Source organism: Pinus tabuliformis, chromosome J (genome assembly GCF_031772625.1).
Source record: "Pinus tabuliformis cultivar Carrire ecotype Pingquan chromosome J, CPIR1, whole genome shotgun sequence".
NCBI classification, from domain to species: domain Eukaryota; kingdom Viridiplantae; phylum Streptophyta; class Pinopsida; order Pinales; family Pinaceae; genus Pinus; species Pinus tabuliformis.
The window spans coordinates 416,182,603-416,199,755 of record NC_142295.1 but is presented as its reverse complement, the minus strand read 5'-3'; the positions used below and the strand labels follow the sequence as shown (position 1 = coordinate 416,199,755).

General features: G+C 36.6%; 1 protein-coding gene across 4 annotated transcripts in view; it reads left to right on the top strand.

Annotated features, from left to right (window-relative positions):
• LOC149227601 (putative LRR receptor-like serine/threonine-protein kinase At1g56130) overlaps nt 1-7,297 on the top strand; it is a 322,774-nt gene extending 315,477 nt beyond the window's left edge. For 2 of the 4 annotated variants that reach the window (XM_089377830.1, XM_089377832.1), the window contains 8 exons: nt 2,681-3,057; nt 3,768-3,966; nt 4,325-4,471; nt 4,586-4,704; nt 5,464-5,674; nt 5,773-6,010; nt 6,217-6,367; nt 6,464-7,297. In XM_089377830.1, coding sequence (XP_089233956.1) covers nt 2,681-3,057; nt 3,768-3,966; nt 4,325-4,471; nt 4,586-4,704; nt 5,464-5,674; nt 5,773-6,010; nt 6,217-6,367; nt 6,464-6,775 — 1,754 coding nt within the window. In that variant the 3' untranslated portion in view covers nt 6,776-7,297. The remainder of the gene's footprint in view (nt 1-2,680; nt 3,058-3,767; nt 3,967-4,324; nt 4,472-4,585; nt 4,705-5,463; nt 5,675-5,772; nt 6,011-6,216; nt 6,368-6,463) is intronic. The other 2 variants (XM_089377829.1, XM_089377828.1) reach the window with 2 other exon arrangements.
• The last annotated feature ends 9,856 nt before the right edge of the window (nt 7,298-17,153 follow it).

The window sequence follows — 17,153 nt, the reverse complement described above, 5'->3', positions numbered from 1 at the left end:
TCGGGATGAAACAAAATTTGCATGTCATCAAAATGGAATATGATCAATCAATTGTCGTTTTCTGTGGCAACACTAGTGCAATCAATATATCAAAAACTCATGTCATGCACTAAAAAACAAAGCATATTTCAATCAAGTACCATTTCCTCAGAGAACAGGTCATTGAGAAAAATTTCAAGATGGAATATATTGGCACCAAAGAACAAATTGTTGACCTATTTACCAAGCCTCTTCCCAGAGAAACATTTGAATATCTCAGGCAAAAGTTAGGAGACATCTCTCCTTTATCTTAGTAAAGGAAGCACAAAATTAGGGGGAGCACCCTTTGCTATTGATTTCAAAGGGAAAGAGAATGCAGATAGGGGGGAGAAACTATTGAAAAAAGTAGATATCAAAGTATTACTATCAATTAAAAAGGGGATATTGTTGAAAATGGTTGTGATTGATGTTAAAGGATATCCTAATGAAAGAGGAAATTACATAGTCAAATAGCATATTTCGAGACCTTTCCGATGATATGTGACACACATCCTAACTCAACACAATTGAGGAGAAATTAACTTTTGAAGATATTCATTTATATATAGTTAATATCCTTTCTTTGCTCAAGCCGACCCTACGCTGAACCCCAAGAACACTATAAATAAGTGTTATGTGGAGGAGCCTAGGCACTCATTTTCTCAAGCAATTCGATTATGTTTTTAGGTCAACAAAGGAATAGGTTTGAGGTTCATACCTCATGAACCAAGTAAAGTAAATCCGAGTTGGTAGTGAAGCCAAATTGGAAGGGTTTTTGGTATAACTCTTGGGAGGGGTTCCTATTCTATTTGAGGGATGTTGAGGCATGTTCAGGGTCTATTGAGGAGGTCAAAATCTGGTGTGAAGGAGGTCAAGCTCAGGGATTGTTGGACTAAGTTTTGTTAGACCGATTCTAGCTTGAGGCCAAGTTTTTGTCCTGGTTTGAGGCTAAGTTGCAATCCTAGTCAGAAGTCGAGTTGTAGTTCTGGTTTAGAGCCAAATTATAAGACATATTTTGGTTGGAGGTTGAGCTTTGTTGCAAACCAAGTTGCAATCCTTGTGGATGCTGAATTCTAATCTGAGTTGGGTACAAGCTACTAGGAGGGTAGACCTTCTTTTGAATAAGTTCTAAGCCTAAAAATTGTCTCTTTACAATAAAACAACTATAAGTTGGTGATTACAAAGTATCTGTGTCCTCACAACTGTTTGTAATAAATTGATGACTATTTGAAAAGCATTTCTTCTTCAAATTTGGATTTTCATTTTAATTCCTTTGTTCAAGAATTGCCTTGATGATTGATTATGTGATGATATTTTATTTTCAAGATTAAAATTGATACACATACACACATAATGAATCAATGCTATTCACACCACATTTAAAAAAATAAAAAAAACATGTTAATGAATTTATATCTATATAGAGATGTAAAATTTATTAAGAGCTAACATAGATCAATCTTAATCTAGATCTAGGTATCAAGAGAAATTAGATATACTAGATCTATCAAGTATTAAGGGTAAACATTTCCTTAAATTTTGCACTCAAAAAGATGTTTCCTTCTTGCTAAATGTGGGTTCTCTAAAATGAATCTATATTGGCACCAACGGCTAAAGCACATCCACATTAGTTGGAAATGAATGAAAACTAAAATAGAGATTTGACAAGACAAAAAAAACTGTTACATAAAAACCGCACTTGCAAAATTGTGTTTTGATATTAATAATGTAATATTTGAAATCTAATAAAAAATTAATTAGTGAATGATTTTATTATTTCTCACAATATATGTTAAACTTTATAATTAAAAAAAATCAAAATAAAAATCATATGTATGTATATATATATTAATATAATTGTATAATTTTAAAACCTTTTCTAAAAATTATATTATAAAATATTTTTAAAATGAAAAATTCATTTCAAAATAATTATATTTTATGAAAAATTAATTTATTTATGTAATATTAAAAGTGTTTCTACCTAAACTTTTTTTCCTCTTTTATTATTTATACATGTGATTAATGTGATTAAAATTGTGCAGTGAAGTTTATAGGCACAAATTACCTATATTACTTGTACACATGATTACAATTGTGCAGTGAAGTTTATATGCACAAATTACCTATCACCCTCATGAAATTTAAATATAAATAAATAAAATGTAAACCTAACACAACAGTTACTATCCAAACATACTTACAACATTAACTCATTTTAAAACAATTCACATTTATAAAATAATTTAAAATACTTTCCTTAAGTAAAATTAACATTCATTAATATTTTTTTTTTCAAAGTCTCTAACTCTGTGTTGCAAATTGTGCTTCCAAGTGTATAGTACATTTATCTTTCACCAGATATCAATTCCTATTTGGTTACCTTAGTTTTTCCTTTCCTATCTTCTTATATGACACTTGAATTTCATTTATCTTTCACCAAATATCAATTACTATTTGGTTACCTTAGTTTTTCCTTTCCTATCTTGTTTTATATGAAGCTTGAAGTGTGATGCACATAAACAGTTAGAAGTAACCTAATTACATTTTATCCTCCAGATCTATATTTCGGCATCTGTTCACCTTCGGTTTTTGACATATCACCCTAGTCTGGTTGGAAAAACGACCCACAAAACTCACATTTTGGCTCCTCCTTCTACAGATTCTCGCTTTGCTATAAATTGTGGAGGCGGACAGAAGATTTTTGCTATCGGAGATGCTTTTGAGCCGGACACCGAATTACTTGATAGTACGTCATTTTATGTCAGCAATACACAGACGTGGGGAGTGAGTTATGCTGGACGTTTTATGGAAAACAGTAATGCAACTTATACAGCAACCAATCACTCTGAATTTACAAAGACATTAAACTCAGAACTGTATGAGACAGCACGCTTATCGCCCAGCTCACTTCGATACTATGGTTTAGGGCTCGAGAATGGACCATATACAGTAAAACTACATTTTGCAGAGATACAGATTGAAAATTCTCATAGTTGGAAGAGTATTGGAAGACGCGTTTTTGACGTTTATGTTCAGGTATGATTTGATTTGATTTGTATGATTGATTTGATTTGTAAGTGTTATTGCTGCTCTCCCATAAAGAATGTTTTAATTTACGTTCACCATTGACATAAGGTTTTTAAAAGAAAATGTAGAGTTGTGTTTATTTTTAGGATTTATTACATTTAAATTTTTATAATTGATTTTTCCAAATATCTAGTGTGGTTCATCAAATACTAAATTATATTAGTTAGTTCAAAATGTTTCCTACTAAATGTGATGAATCAAATTTTTATTATTGATTTTTAGTACTAAATGTGATGAATCATTATATTCAAATTTTTATTATTGATTTTTAGTAATAGTCAGTATGGTTCATCATCTTTGCCTTGATAATGAACTACGCTTCATTACACTAATAAACCATATTAACTAATTTAAAATTTTGGTAATAAAAATTTAAATGTATTAAATAAAAAAATAAAAAATAATTCTAATCACAAAAACCTCAATTCAAAAAATATAAATATAACTCTGTATTTTTCTCTCAAACAATAATCACAAAAACCTCAATTCAAAAAATATAACTCTGTATTTTTCCCTCAAGCAATAATCTAATCTAATGTATTTGGATTAAAAATACCATTCTAACCGTGAAAATGTATGCTTTTCTTTCCCCCTGTTAGTGCCTACGTTGTTTATAGCATAACTAAATGGTATAAATATTATGTACGTTGATATTGTAGGGGCAGAAAGTATTAACAGATTTTGACATCCGAAAGGAGGCAGGGGGTTCAAATATAGGCGTTGTTAAATATTTCAACAAGACCAGCGTAACAGCAAACTTCCTCGAAATTCATTTATTCTGGGCTGGAAAAGGAACTTGCTGTACTCCAGCCCAAGGAACCTATGGACCATTAGTATCAGCTATAAGTGTTACGCCAGGTGATGATAAAAGATACTGTTTCGTTAAATTAAAAGAATTTAATTTCTTTCGATCTAAAACAGCACTTATATATTTGCTTTTTTGTATCAGCACATTATGTGTTTATATTAGTCCTGATAACAGTTTCTACGTCTACGAATACATGCTGAACATGTATCATTTTATTTGAAAAAAAGAAAAAGAAAAATATCTAGATAGAACAGTTTTCTAGCATGGATGGTATAATGAACTAGGCCAAAGATGGTTGCACTAAAAGGATTCTTATATTAACTTTTAAATTAATTTTCAATTATGAAACTGTAAATGCTTTGTTACTTTCAGCTGGCTTTGTCCCTTCTGATTTTAAAATGTGTGTAGAATTCAATCCCAAGAAGAGTAAGACAGGAATGGTGATTGGAATCACAACTGGGCTTGTTGCGGCTTTGATATGCATAATTTTGTTTTCTCTCCTTTGGAGGAGGAGAGTTCAAAAGCCCCCAGCAGCAGATGTTGAGGAAGACAAAGGTATTGACAAAAGATTCGAGGACTCGTGCGGGCATAGCTGTAACATTTTATGGTTTAAAAGTTGCAATAAGGATTGTCAAGTTTTTCCGTTTAACGATTAATTTTTTTTGTCAGCGATAAACGATATCCGTTCAAAATTGAAAATTTTCAGCTATGCGGATATGAAAACTGCAACAGGAGATTTTGCTAAAGAGAACAAATTAGGTGAGGGAGGATATGGTGCAGTTTATAAGGTGGGTTATTTATTTATTTATTTTTCCTTTTTCTTTTAGGTTAAAAATAGTAATTATTCCTGTATGCAGGTAATGTATGAAGAGTTGTGTTAAGTAAAGAAAAACAACTAGGGTTTAATATTAATAATTAAGCTATGAAGAGTTGTCTTAATTAAAGAAAAACAACTAAAGTTTAATATTAATAATTAAGTCTATTGTGACTAAGAAAAGTTAAGTCTAGTTAAAATTTGTAAGAAAAGTTAAATCTAGTTAAAATTTGTATAATTCCATATTTAGTAATTTTGGTGTTTAGGCTGGGACATTGTAATCAGAAGCAAGATGAAAGACCAGCAGCAATCCACTAAAAAGTTAAATCTAGTTAAAATTTGTATAATTCCATATTTAGTAAGTTTGGTGTTTAGGCTGGGACATTGTAATGAGAAGCAAGAAGAAAGACCAGCAGCAATTTAGCGGATGTAATGTTGAATCAAATTTGTGTTTAATAAAATAATTGAGCAACAAACTTTGTCCATTATAATTGAATCGTATAAGCAGTTACCTTTTCTTCATGTATGATTTGTCTTTTCTCTTAAATTTGTCTGACTACTGCCATTATGTATTGTTTTGTCTTTTCTCTTAAATTAGTCTGACTAACGCTATTCTAAATTGTGGCACCAAATAGGGCACTTTTTCAGATGGTGAAATGGTGGCAGTGAATTGTTTTGTCTTTTCTCTTAAATTAGTCTGACTAACGCCATTCTAAATTGTGGCACCAAATAGGGCACTTTTTCAGATGGTGAAATGGTGGCAGTGAAGCAACTCTCTTCTGAATCTAGACAAGGGAAACGCGAGTTCATAAATGAAGTTGCTGTCATATCTGAACTGCAACATAGGAACCTTGTAAAGTTGCATGGATGTTGTCTAGAAGCAGATGATCCGCTCTTGGTCTATGAGTACTTGGAGAACAACAGTCTCGATCAAGCTTTATTAAGTAATTATGCATATATATAAGTTTTCTAGTAGACCTGAATTGAAATTTTCTATTTTTACTAATTCACAAGAAATACACTGGGGTCATGTACGTTGCAGGTAATGAGAAATCTTACACACAATTGGATTGGCCTACTCGATACAATATCTGTATTGGCACCGCGCGCGGACTCACTTACCTTCACGAGGAGGCCAGTACTCGGATAATTCATAGAGATATCAAAGCAAGTAACATTCTGTTGGATGACTCTCTAAACCCTAAGATATCAGATTTTGGCTTGGCTAGGTTATACGATGAGAATAAAACTCACATCAGCACCAGAGTTGCCGGAACAATGTAAGATGATCCAGAAACTTAGATTTTGGTTTCCTACCTACTGTGAGAAATTATATATGTTCCCCATTTAACTGTTAGAAAATATAATTTTTTTGTTCGAAGAAACGAGCTGCTACTATAGTAATATAACCTATGGTCCTACTACAGTAACATAATCTAGAGAAAATAACCTAATCTCACTCATTTCATATTTATTATGTTTGAAGCGGTTATCTGTCTCCGGAGTATGCTATGCGAGGCCATCTTACGGAAAAGGCAGATGTGTTCAGCTTTGGGGTAGTTGCTTTGGAACTTGTGAGCGGTCGGAGCAACACAGATACAAGCTTGCCAGATAGCATGGTCTATCTTCTCGAATGGGTGTGTACAGTTAACTTCTAACATGTAATCCATGTAATTTAATGTTTAGCTATTACTAATTAACTGCCTACTTCTCAATATCGCATGGCATTGCAGACCTGGCATCTCTTTGAGAAAGAAAGGCCGCTGGAATTGATGGATCCTGAGATAGAATCAACATGCTCAAATGAAGAAGTCCTCAGAGTGATTAAAGTAGCCCTTCTTTGCACCCAAGCTGTGCCTACAATGCGTCCATCGATGTCTCGAGTGGTAGCAATGCTGACTGGTCATGTAGAGATCAATCCTCCTGCTTCTCGCCCTGGTTACATTAAAGATTTGCAATATAACGCTGCCATTGTCGGAAGTGGCGGTACACCTGTCGTAGCAACACCACCATTGTACAACAGCGTAGAGAGTTCATCAATTTAAGCCATGACAGCTTGGCCTCGTCTTCAGCAGATGGAGAAATGTATCTCCATCAAAGATTGATAGTGATAGAAAAGAAGGCCGATGAGAGCTGACTTGAGCATTAAGATTATGAAACGTCAGACTGTTTGCTGGGAATTGTCTTTCATAGCTTTAAAGCTCATGGCATTTCATTCTGTTATTAGTTTAAGCTTCCATTTTGGTACTGTTAGGGTATTGTCTATTACGTGAGTTTGTGTTACATGATATGAGACTTCCAGTACATTACTATATCCGAAAACCATGTTCTCCCTCCAAAGATTTGGTCATGTTTGGAATCATCTATATGTTCCAATACTTAGACATGTATATGCAGCTATGAGACATCAATTCTGCATGAAAAGATTATAATATCTCACTTTAAAATGATTTTGATGTTCGTTTTCCGTGTGGAAACTCGCACTTTCTCACCACTTATCCCTTCCGAGCAATCCACATGAATGAATGGAAAAAGCGAGATAGGGAAATCAATGGCGAACAATGCTTAGGGATGGATAAACATTAAATGAGAGACTATGCTGATTTGAAATTTTGAAAAGTTGCACACCAAAATAGAAGCAAAATTTTAGTCTCATAAGTGAAAAAGAAACATTAATCTATGTATTTCGACTCTTTGCTGCTCTATGATATCATTGTTAATTTAAGTCTTCATTGCCATGTCTAATCATTAAATCTTATGCATGGAATAAGTGAGACAAGTGAGATAGGAAATCAATAGCGAACAATGCGAGGAATGGATAAACATTGAATGAGAGATGACGATGACTGCTGAGTTTAGATTTTAAAAAATTGCACATCAATTACAAGCAAAATTTTAGTCTCATCGGTGAAAAAGCTTCATGGTTATTGTCCAAAAACATCAATCTCTGTATTTTGACTCTTCCCTGCTCTATGAAATCATTGTTAATTTAAATCTTCATTGCCTTGTTTAATCATTAAATAATAGTGGGTATTTCAATTTTATTTTTTTATTTTTATTTTTTAATTAAAAAATAAAATATTTATCTATATTTCCATAATTTAACTTTCAAAAACAATCTTTACTATTATTTATATATGCATTTGATTTTTTTTACCATTTATCTTCCACAGAGCTTCATCCATCCAAAGCTTGTTATTAATGTTCATATATAAATACATGGTGTTTGTTATAAATGCATTGGCTACTAGTTTTATGGTAATTTGATGTTTGCAAATAAGTTTATAAGTAAAAAAAAAATATAAATATATTGTATTATTTATTTAATAATAGATGGAATTTCATAATATATGGTTGTTTTAAACTCATAAAATTGTGAAAGGAAATTAGAGGAGGCAATTATAAATCACTTTTATCATTATCAAGTTTTTTATCTTAATATATATTTGATTATTTTTCAATGAGAATGGCTAACAAGTATTTTCTAAAATTGAATTTTTATTGTAGAAATATAATAAAAGTTTTAGTTTTTTTTTTTTTTTTTTTTTTAATATATATTTGATCATTTTCCATTAAAAGTTTTAGTTTTTTTATCTTAATATATATTTGATTATTTGATATGCTAGAATTATTTCTAATGGGAATTGCTATCAAGTTTTTATAATTTTCTTTTATAATGAAATTTTAAGTTTACCAGAGATTTTTCGGCGAAAATAACGTGAGAAACCATTTGTCGACGCGTTTCAAACCAACCAGTGTGGTTCAACGTCAAGACAAGTTGAAGAAACAGATCCAACTTAGCATGTTAAATAGTCTGAGCAGAGCCTCCAACGGTTAACTTGACCAATGGCTAATTTTGACTTTAGGACCATGGTCAAAAGATGGGTGTTCTCAATACCCTTGCTACTCGAGCCCTAAGGATCTCGGATAAGAAGAGTTTTGAGAAAGAAAAATTCCATCTACTTGATGTCTTTGTTGAGAATGGTTATAGTAGATACTTGGGTTAGAAGGCTTTCCTTAAAGCTGCCAAGAATTCTCTAACTAAAAGGGAACCGAAAGAACGGATTCCAGGTGTCCATCTTCCGTTTGTTCACAGGACCACTGATAAGATTGCAAGGATTCTCAAGATGCATAGTGTCCCTGTGACCTTTAGGCCCTTTAACACCATTCGTTTGTCCCTCAGATCAGTGAAGGATCCTATCGACCCCAAAGATATGAAAGGGGTATATATTATCCCCTGTTCCTATGGGACCCCCTATGTCACGCCCCTACACCTGCGGTAGTCTTCCAACCGCTTATAGCGAGGTGCGGCACCACCGAACGCTTCTTTCACCAATACTAACATTCATGGACTACGCCTAATTCACTTGTCCTTACTTAGTTTGTGTTTTGCAACCAAGTAAACATGCATTTATCCTTTATACCAATGAAGCCCATGCTCATTCATTACCCATAACAATTATAAAAGACAATAACAATTGCACAGTATAAAGGGGAAGGGCAACTCCCGAACAAGTGCGTCCGAAAATATATATAAGCAATCTTTCTTCATAATACAATCATACAAGTAATGCTTGGCAAGTTCCAAGCCAATACTTAGAATATTTTACAACATAGGCAAAGTCAGCCTTTTACAATCACATGTGCACACCTTGCACAAAGGATGAGTGCCCACCCGGGTCACCAAGACATCCTTGTCAAGTCCAACACAAATCTGCTCACAAGACAACCTTGTCCAACCCACAACCGGCTCCAAGTCACACCTAAACTGTGCCCTCAAGACTTGCGCATGAGCTATGCGCACTCCTTCTAAATCTCCGCACTTTTCTTGTCCTCCTTGAGCTCTGCGAGTTGCTCTTGGTTGAATGCCAAATGATCTTCAACGCATTTGTATATATACACATTCCTTCACGTAGGTAGAGTGGGTGGTGGCTTTTCAGCCGACCCCCAAAACTAGTCTAACATACCCCTTATGTGTGCCCTTTCATAAGTCGACCTGCCCTTAGGGTAGCTCCACGCACAAGGGTATAAACCTCCATCGCATACATTTATGCCTTCGTTGATTTTCACACGTCGCACTTTATCGTCGCATCTTTGTCGCGTTCCCGTGTCGCCTTGCCCACCCGTCGTGCAGCCTTCGCCCGCCCGTCGTGCAGCCCGCACCCACCTCATGCGCTCGCGCCCGCCCGTGCGCCCCGCGCCTGTGCGCTCGCCCGCGCGCCCGTTGACTGCCTGTGCACCCGTCGTTCACCGCGCCCGCGCTCGGGTAGAACTCGAAGACCTTACATCCTCCTCCACCTGAAATCGTTGTCGTCCTTGACAACATACCATCCCGGTAGCCATCCACCAAGATCATCACTATCCATGATGTCAACTCCTCCACATAAGGCAAACATCCCTGCAACATATGTAGAACTCCATCTTCATCATGTCTCACCTTAGTGACCAACTGCCACCAAAATAATCCATACCAAGGAATACACCTCTATGGTATGTCCTCCATCAGACATCATCTCGATCCATGATCATCGACTCTTCTACCACAATCTCCACTGCACATCTCGTGTCGAACTCATCATGTGTCACCATGTGAACCTCTGTCATGATACTCCAACAAAATGTTAACACATCTCTGCACACTTCGCGACCCCATGTCTGAACTAGTTGGGTAGCTAATCCAACTGTCACGCTCAAATCATGAGAGTGGACATCCTCATGCCATCATCAGTTGTTCCTCAAACATCTGCCATATCCTTGACTCATCAAGAATCTATCTCCATAATCCATGCTCAGGTCCATGGAAACTCCATCCATCTGCAACATGTCATGATGCTTGATGCCAAGCCATCCCTGCACCATCAGTCATACCCGCTCCATATGTCTAAGGACTCACTGCCATGAGCAGCTAACAATGAGCCCCATCTTCTTCACCCATCTAAGAAGATGTAGAGGAAGTAGAGCCTGAAGGCTCTCCCTCACTAATCAACTCAATCCATCTGTCAGGATCATCAATCTCCATCCTTTGTAGATAAGCAACCCGGTCTTCCTTCTGGACATTCGGCCTCACATATACCTCCTCATCATCATCATCATCCACCACCAACTCTAGCCTTCTTGACAAATCCAAGATGCTATCTAAAAGTGATCTAATGACCAATGACTGCTCGGTAAGCTTTGCCTCAACAATAGACAATCGCTTACTCATGTCTCCCATTCTTTTCTCATCTTCCATTTGCATCACTCCTAATTTACAATCAGGCCTGGTCACACCAATTGTTGGAACACCAATGGGTACATCTTCCCTTCCATAATAAATGTAGAGCTTCTTCAAATGTGGAACAATCATAGCATCAAATTGTTTCATGAATTCCATCCCTAATACAACGTCATAGTCATCAATCTGTACTATAGTGAAGTCCACCTTCCCTGTCCATTCACCAAGTGTAGTGTCCACCCTCTCAGCTATACCAATAATCTCAATAGGAGGAGAATTCACTGTCTTCATTTGTGCCTTTGCTGGTACAAATTTCAGCCCAATTCTTCTCGCAGTATCTTCACCCATGAAGTTGTGAAAAGCCCCACTATCCACCATAGTGAGTACATCAGCACCTCCAACCTTCATTCGAACATACTCTAATCTGTTCCTCTTAGGATCTCTCCTAGAGACCACCTCCGTAGTAGCAGAAGCACCAAGTATCTGCATCATCCTTACAGAAGCATTTTCATTCCTCATATCAGATTGTGCAATAGCAGCCACCTTTGGTTTAGAAGGACAATTCTTCACCGTGTGTGGTCCAGCACATATCCAACACTTCAAGGCTTTCTTCGTCTTCGAACTATCATCCGATTTCGAAGCATCATCCTTCTTCTTGTCTTTTGGTTTATCGGACTTCTTCTTCCTATCATCAGAAGTCTCATCATAATGTTCTACCAACCTGTCAACAACAGCAAAAGCTTCCTCAAGTGTCCTAATCTTCTGCCTCTTCACTTCATTGCGTGCCTAAGGCTTCAACCCAATAATGAAGTTGAACACCTTGTCCCTCTCCGCCATGTCAGGAAGTTCCAGAGCTGCACTTGCAAACTCTCGCTGATATGCTTGTAGGCTCCTGGTCTGCTTTAAGTACTTAATCTTCGTCCTTGCTTCCCATGTCTCATCCTGAGGACTGAAATGGGTCTGCAAAGCCTTCTTCATGTCATCCCACGAAGTAATGTCATCAGAACTACCATTGGAAATCTGATCCAACCTCCTTCGCCACCACATCTTAGCATCCTTTGTTAAGAATTGAGCAGCTACCTTGACCTTTGTTTCATCATCAGATAAACCCAACTGTTCCAAGTATTGCTCCATGCCCCATAGAAAGTTGCCAAGAGTCTTTGCATTCCTTGTGCCATCATAAGATTCTGGTTCCTTGACCTTCACATGAGGCACTCCTCCACCTGAGTTATGCCTTACAGCCTTCTTCAACACCGCGATCTCATCCTTGGCTTCGTCAAGAGTTTTCTTCAAGTTCACGATCTCTGCAAGATCCTGATCCCTTGCTTCTTCAACCTCCTTGACCCTTACTTCAAGTTGTGTACACATAAGATCAGTGTACTCATATTGTGTCCGGATTTCATCATGTTGTGTTCGGAGTTCATCGAGCTCTTCCTTCATCTTCGAATTGGCCTCTTGTTCTTTAGCGAACAAGTCCATCTTCTTATCCCAAGAAGTCTCCATATCCTCCATCTTTTCCAACACCTTTTCAATGAACCCAATAGTAGTATCCTTCACAACATGACTAGACCCAGTTTGAGATTCAGCTGCCATCTCTAACAGCTTCTTTCTCCTTTGCAATCTAGTTTCGACCATCCAACAACTTAACCAAGTCACCTGCAATTAGAACCAACCCTTGTTCCACTTGTGTGAAACGGTTTCCTTCACCTGCAAGCACCCTTTCCACTATCACGAGCAACCCTGCTCAATGGCTTCAAACCTTTCATGAGCAAACCTTGCTCCAACACCAGCTCAAACCGAGCTTTGATACCATATGTCACGCCCCTACACCTGCGGTAGTCTTCCAACCACTTATAGCGAGGTGCGGCACCACCGAACGCTTTCTTTTCACCAATACTAACATTCATGGACTACGCCTAATTCACTTGTCCTTACTTAGTTTGTGTTTCGCAACCAAGTAAACATGCATTTATCCTTTATACCAATGAAGCCCATACTCATTCATTACCCATAGCAATTATAAAAGACAATAACAATTGCACAATATAAAGGGGAGGGGCAACTCCCGAACAAGTCTGCCCGACAATATATATTATAAGCAATCTTTCTTCATAATACAATCATACAAGTAATGCTTGGCAAGCTCCAAGCCAATACTTAGAATATTTTACAACATAGGCAAAATCAGCCTTTTACAATCACATGTGCACACCTTGCACAAAGGATGAGTGCCCACCCGGGTCACCAAGACATCCTTGTCAAGTCCAACACAAATCTGCTCACAAGACAACCTTGTCAAACCCACAACCGGCTCCAAGTCACACCTAAACTGCGCCCTCAATACTTGCGCATGAGCTATGCGCACTCCTTCTAAATCTGTGCACTTTTCTTGTCCTCCTTGAGCTCTGCGAGTTGCTCTTGGTTGAATGCCAAATGATCTTCAACGCATTTGTATATATACACATTCCTGCACGTAGGTAGAGTGGGTGGTGGATCTCCAGCCGACCCCCAAAACTAGTCTAACATACCCCTTATGTGCGCCCTTTCATAAGTCGGCCTGCCCTTAGGGTAGCTCCACGCACAAGGGTATAAACCTCCTCGCATACATTTATGCCTTAGTTGATTTTCACACGTCGCACTTTATCGTCGCATCTTTGTCGCATTCCCGTGTCGCCTTGCCCGCCCATCGTGCAGCCTTCGCCTGCCCGTCGTGCAGCCCGCGCTCACCTCGTGCGCCCCCGGGCGCCCGCCTGCGCGCCCGTCGACCGCCCGTGCACCCGTCGTTCACCGCACCCAACCGCGCCCGCACTCGGGTAGAACTCGAGGACCTTACACCCTATATTGGTGAGACTGGTCGCTCCATTAATCAAAGGATTAGTGAGCACGCAGCTGACCTTAAGCATAGAAGAGCAAAGTCTTCCGCTTTAGCTGAACATGTAGAAAAAACCAATCATCATGTTTGTATTGAGGAGGCTAGTGTTATTGCTAAGGTTTCACACTTCCATCATCGGAAATTTAGGGAAGCTCTTGAGATTGAAAAGAGGCCGAGAAATCTCAGTAGAGAGGATGGCTGGAAAATCAGTAGGTGCTGGATCCCAACACTCTCTTCTTAGTCGTTTTTTCTGCCCCCCTCCTCGTTTTTTGGCTCTTTTTTTTTTTGGTTTTTTAGTTAACTTAATATTATTTTCGCGTCATTTATTTATTATTTTTTTGATATTATTTTCTCGTCATTTATTTATTTTATTTTTATTTTTTAAACTTAATATTATTTTCTCATTATTTATTTATTATTTATTTTATTATTTATTTTATTTTTATTTTTATTTTTATTTTTAATATTATTTTCTCGTTATCTATCTATTATTTATTTTTTTATTTTTTATTTTTAACTTAATTTTATTTTCTCGTTCTAATATATTTATTAATTCTTACTAACTTTTATCTTAACAACCCATTAATATATATTTATATTTATATATACATTTAATTTAGACATGTATTATAAGAAAGATCCTTCATATAACTACTTTCCATTTGAATAGTAAATAACTTATAATTTTTAATTATTCAATAATACCTTTTAACTAACTATTAACACCAATTAAAATTGTTTTTTTACTTTTTATTTTACAAGATTGGTCACCTAATATAACTAATTTCCTTTAAAATTTTATGACCATGGTCCTAAAGTCAAAATTAGCCATTGGTCAAGTTGTTAACCATTGGAGGATCTGCTCAGACTATTTAACATGCTAAGTTGGATCTGTTTCTTCAACTTGTCCTGACGATGAACCACACTGGTTGGTTCGAAACGCGTCGACAAATGGTTTCTCATGTGATTTTCGCCAAAAAATCTCTCGTAAACTTGATATGGCCTCAACTCTACAAATGAAATTTTATTTTAAAAAAATGAAAATAGATATGAATTCTTATTGTTCTATAATTCTGGTGATATTTTATTCACATTATTACATATGATTACTATTTATTATGGATTTTCCTTTACCTTTTATTCTTATGTTTTTCTTGTTATCATGAAAGATCATGATCATGATTAATGAAATTTATAATAAATAAATAAAATTTACAAAATAAGTTATAATATTCAATTTGTTTCTTTTATTTTTTGTTGCTATATTTTTCTTGTTGGGTGAGGTTGGGAAAATAATGAAATTTATAATAAATAAATCAAATTTACAAAATAAGTTATAATATTCAATTTGTTTCTTTTAATTTTTGTTGCTATATTTTCTTGTTGGGTGGGCTTGGGAAAATAATAGGAAAAACACGAAAAATGTCATTTTATGTCTTCCCTATTATTTGCGCTCATATGAGGGTGGGTGACGGTGTCGTTGAGGGGATGGGAAAATAATAGAGAAAACATGAAAATACATTTTTTTATGTTTTCTTTATTATTGCCCTCCATATGAGAGTGGGTGAGAGTTAGAGGAAATAATAGGGAACACATGAAAAAAAATCATGTTTTCTCTACTATTCACTCCACTCTCACACCCACCCTCGTGACAATGGGCAAAATACTAGAGAAAACATTTAAAAACTACCCCACACACTCCACCCACCCGCACAACAATAAGGGATGATTAATAAAACTCATAGCAAAAAAGGAAACTTTGTACTAAATAAGTTATAATGTTGAGTTTGTTTATAATTTGCAAGAATTGTACTACAAGAACTCTCAAGATAATGATGGCCTCAAAAGTGGTAACGGGTCTGTCACAAACATGCTCATGCAGGGACAAGTGTGCATTCTTAAAAATGTGCATGTGTACCTAATAATACAACCTTGTTGCTCCCTAAAGCACCACTCATCCTTTCCAGCTTGGATTTTTTAAGAACATGTGCACTTTCAAGAGCACGTGTGTGCTCTTTTATCTATAATATCTAAGACTAAGGGAGGGAGGGACAGAGGGACAAGGTTGAGGTTGTTATGGAGGGACTAAGGGAGGGAGGAGGAGAGGGATAGAGAAATAAAGGGAGAGGAAGGAGGGTGGACAGAGAGAGGTTATGAGAGAGGGGTAGATGGGCAGAGAGTGTGTGAATGAGTGAGAGGTAGAGAGTGAGAAGGAGAGAGTAGAGAGAGGGAAAGAGGGAAAGAGTGGGAGATATTTGGGAAGGGAGAGAGAGGGATAGAGAGGAAGAGAGAGAGGAGGAGAAAGTGAGTGCACATGAGAGAGAGAGAGATAATGTGTGTGTGTGAGAGAAGGGAATTAATAGAGAGGAAGAAGAAGGAATGCTTAGAGAGGGGGAAGAGGAGGGAGAAGGTAGAGAGAGGAAGGGTATGATCCGTAAACTACTGTGGATATTCCATTGGACAATTCGCCACAACATATATGATAATAATACATTAAAATTATGCATTTCTACACTATCACAATTTATTTAAACCTCTATATATGTAAATTTAACTGTGATTAATGCATGCATGCAAATGGAAATTACGTAGAAGATTAGAGAATGAAAAAATAAGCTCACACACACACATAAGACACAATATATGATTTAGGGAACCCTTTCAGGAGAAAATCCAGCTTGACTGTGAGGCTTATTCATTCTCTTCCTCTGTATAGAAAATATGGTTGTAGGTACAAAGAAGTAATGTCTATGGCCCGTGGGTTTCTACAGTGCACAAATCCTCTTTGTGTGTTACACCTCCTATCTCTCCTAGATATCTTTGCTCAGCTATGGAACAAAATTCTCTTGAAAGAATGAAATGTCTCTTCCTCCCAGTGGCTCGGTTATAACATAGCCCGATAACCTACTAGTGGTTAAGTTTGACTACATCAACTCTTAACTAGAGTAAAAATATAGACTCTTCTAGAGTATTTTACATAAAAATCATGTGGTTAGCCAATTTTCCATGACTAATGGGGGCTGACACGGTATCCTCTCGAACTATGGTGGTGAAAACAGGAAGGTCAACTTCTGAGTGGCATACCTTTTGCATACGGACTCTGATTGACGCGCTTCTTGCACTGTTGAAAATATATTTGTGTGTAGAACAACATGAAAATGTTTTACATGAGATCAGGAAAGCTTTAACCCCAAAAAACATTGTTTGATGCCTCAAAATCCTCTTGGAAGGTTTGAGACCTCGTTTTGCCAAATTGGGTCGTGCCGGTAAAAACAATCTCGTGAGCTAATTCCTCCTCTTTTTCCACTCTGAATGTGTCAAGATGGATGAAAAATAA